The sequence below is a fragment of the Aureococcus anophagefferens genome, assembly GCF_000186865.1.
Source record: "Aureococcus anophagefferens unplaced genomic scaffold AURANscaffold_18, whole genome shotgun sequence".
In the NCBI taxonomy this organism is placed as follows: domain Eukaryota; class Pelagophyceae; order Pelagomonadales; family Pelagomonadaceae; genus Aureococcus; species Aureococcus anophagefferens.
This window is the reverse complement of record NW_008705578.1, coordinates 92,191-94,731: the sequence shown is the minus strand read 5'-3', so window position 1 is coordinate 94,731 and position 2,541 is coordinate 92,191. Positions and strand designations below refer to the sequence as shown.

At 63.2% G+C, this 2,541-nt stretch overlaps 1 protein-coding gene across 1 annotated transcript; it reads left to right on the top strand.

The window, feature by feature from the left end:
- Positions 1-127: 127 nt before the first annotated feature.
- Positions 128-1,966, top strand: AURANDRAFT_29896 (hypothetical protein; the record flags this gene model as incomplete). Its single annotated transcript, XM_009041087.1, has 2 exons — positions 128-504; positions 1,450-1,966. Coding segments are annotated over 2 exons (894 nt in total), but the record flags the coding sequence as incomplete, so codon positions are not given.
- Positions 1,967-2,541: the final 575 nt, after the last annotated feature.

The following is a 2,541-nucleotide window of genomic DNA, read 5'->3' as shown; positions in this document are numbered from 1 at the left end:
GTGCAACGACAAGATCGGACTCGAGGCGTGTCCCCTCTGTCGGTTATCGTCCACAGAAAGCAATGCGGAAGAACTCGCGCGTCTTCGCCGCCATGTGGAGAACGAAGTGCCGGAAGCGATTTCGTGTTTGGGAGACGCGTACCACGACGGTTGGTTGGGGCTCGTGAAGTCCGATAAGAAAGCCGCAAAAATTTGGAAGCGCGCCGTGGAGCTCGGGAACGTGTACGCGATGAGAAACCTGGGAACCTTGTACAGGGATGGAAGCGGCGTCAAGCTGGACAAGAAGAAGGCGGAGCGGCTGTATCGCACGGCCGCCGATCGGGGCATCGCGCTCGCGCAATACAATACAGGGCTTTTACTTTACTCTGAGCAGAGATTTGAAGAAGCGTTCCGGTACTACGCGCTCGCCGCGGATCAAGGTTATAGACGTGCAGAGAACAACCTTGGCATTTGTCACGAGCGCGGAAATGGCACGGAAGTCGACCTCGGCAAAGCCAGATACTGGTTCGAGCGCGCCGCTGCCAAGGGCGAGGAGCAAGCCATAGAGAACCTCGCGCTCCTCGACGCGCGACCATAGCCTAACAATCTTTACGCCGCGTCGTCGCCCGAGCCCGAGATGCTGCGCTTGCGCGCGGGCGAGTCGTGCTTGGCCTTGGCGTCGTCGTCGCCGCGTTCCTCTCCGCGCCGACCTTCGCGGTCTGGTGCCTGGCGTTCTTGAATGCGAAGCCCGCCTGGCGCAAGGCCGACGACGCCGCCGAGGGGGGGCATGGAGAACGACATGAGCGCGATGCTCTAGGGGTAGGGCTTAGCCCTGGCGTCAGGTTTTGAGCGATTTTGCCTTGCGACCCCGAGGGACGATAGACGAGTGAGGTGGTTGAATAGGGAGCGTCGGCGACGAGCGTGGGAAGAGATCATGGACCCGGAACTGATCAAGAAGAAGCGAGAGTACGAGGCGCGAAAAACTCGTACAAAGCTGGCGCTCAACATATGCACGATTTGCGGGAAGAAGGATGCCCGGCCCTGTCTAGGTTGCGGCACGACGGCCTACTGTTCGACGGCCTGCCAACGCATCGATTGGCGCGACCGGGGCCACCGGAAGGTCTGCAAAAAGATCCAGGCCGCGGAGGTGGCCCGGGCCGAGGCGCCGACGCCCCCGCCGTCGCCGCCGCGGGACGTGTTCTACGGCCCCGCGCCTCGGTCGCACGCCGACGAGGTCCGCGCGCGCATCGCGGCGGAACACGAGGCGGCTCGTGCCCTGCGGGAGGCGAACCCGGAGCCCGAGCCCCTCTCGGCGCGGTTTGGGTCGCGGTGCCCGATCTGCCTCGAGGAGTGGGACGTGAATGCTGCGGGCGTGTTTCGCATCTGTTGCTGCCGAAAGGTCTGCCAATCGTGCAACGACAAGATCGGACTCGAGGCGTGTCCCCTCTGTCGGTTATCGTCCACAGAAAGCAATGCGGAAGAACTCGCGCGTCTTCGCCGCCATGTGGAGAACGAAGTGCCGGAAGCGATTTCGTGTTTGGGAGACGCGTACCACGACGGTTGGTTGGGGCTCGTGAAGTCCGATAAGAAAGCCGCAAAAATTTGGAAGCGCGCCGTGGAGCTCGGGAACGTGTACGCGATGAGAAACCTGGGAACCTTGTACAGGGATGGAAGCGGCGTCAAGCTGGACAAGAAGAAGGCGGAGCGGCTGTATCGCATGGCCGCCGATCGGGGCATCGCGGTCGCGCAAACCAGTATAGGGCTTTTCCTTGAGTCTGAGAAGAGACACGAAGAAGCGTTCCGGTACTTCGCGCTCGCGGCGGATCAAGGCCATATCGGTGCGGAGTTTTGCCTTGGCTGCTCTTACATGGACGGAGACGGCACAGAAGTCGACCTCGGCATGGCCAGATACTGGTTCGAGCGCGCCGCTGCCAAGGGCAGCGAGGAAGCTACAGAAGGCCTCGCGCACCTCGACGCGCGAGTATAGCCTAAGTCTTCACGCCGCGTCGTCGCCCGAGATGCTGCGCTTGCGCGCAAGCGAGTCGTGCTTGCCTTGGCGTCGTCGTCGCCGCGTTCCTCACCGCGCCGACCTTCGCGGTCTGGTGCCTCGCGTTCCTGAACGCCCACCTGGCGCAAGGACGACGTCGCCGCCGAGGGGGGCGTGGAGAACGACATGAACGCCATGCGCTAGGGGGTGGGCTTAGGCCTGGGGTAAGATTTTGAGCGATTTTGCCTTGCGAGCTCGGGTCTTCAGGAGCTTGTGCGGCGACGCCCCGGTCAAGGACGCGCGCCGAGTCATGTCGTGGCAGGAGAAGAAGTTGGAGTATGAGACTCGCATGGCCCGAGCGAGGGGCAAAAAACTCGACACTCTCAAGACCTGCACGATCTGCGGCGCCGACAAAGCCAAGGCGTGCGGAGGGTGCGGCACGACGGCCTACTGTTCGACGGACTGCCAACGCATCGATTGGCGCGACCGGGGCCACCGGAAGGTCTGCAAGAAGGTCCAGGCCGCGGAGGCGGCGCGGGCCGAGGCGCCGACGCCCCCGCCTCGCCGCCGCGCGA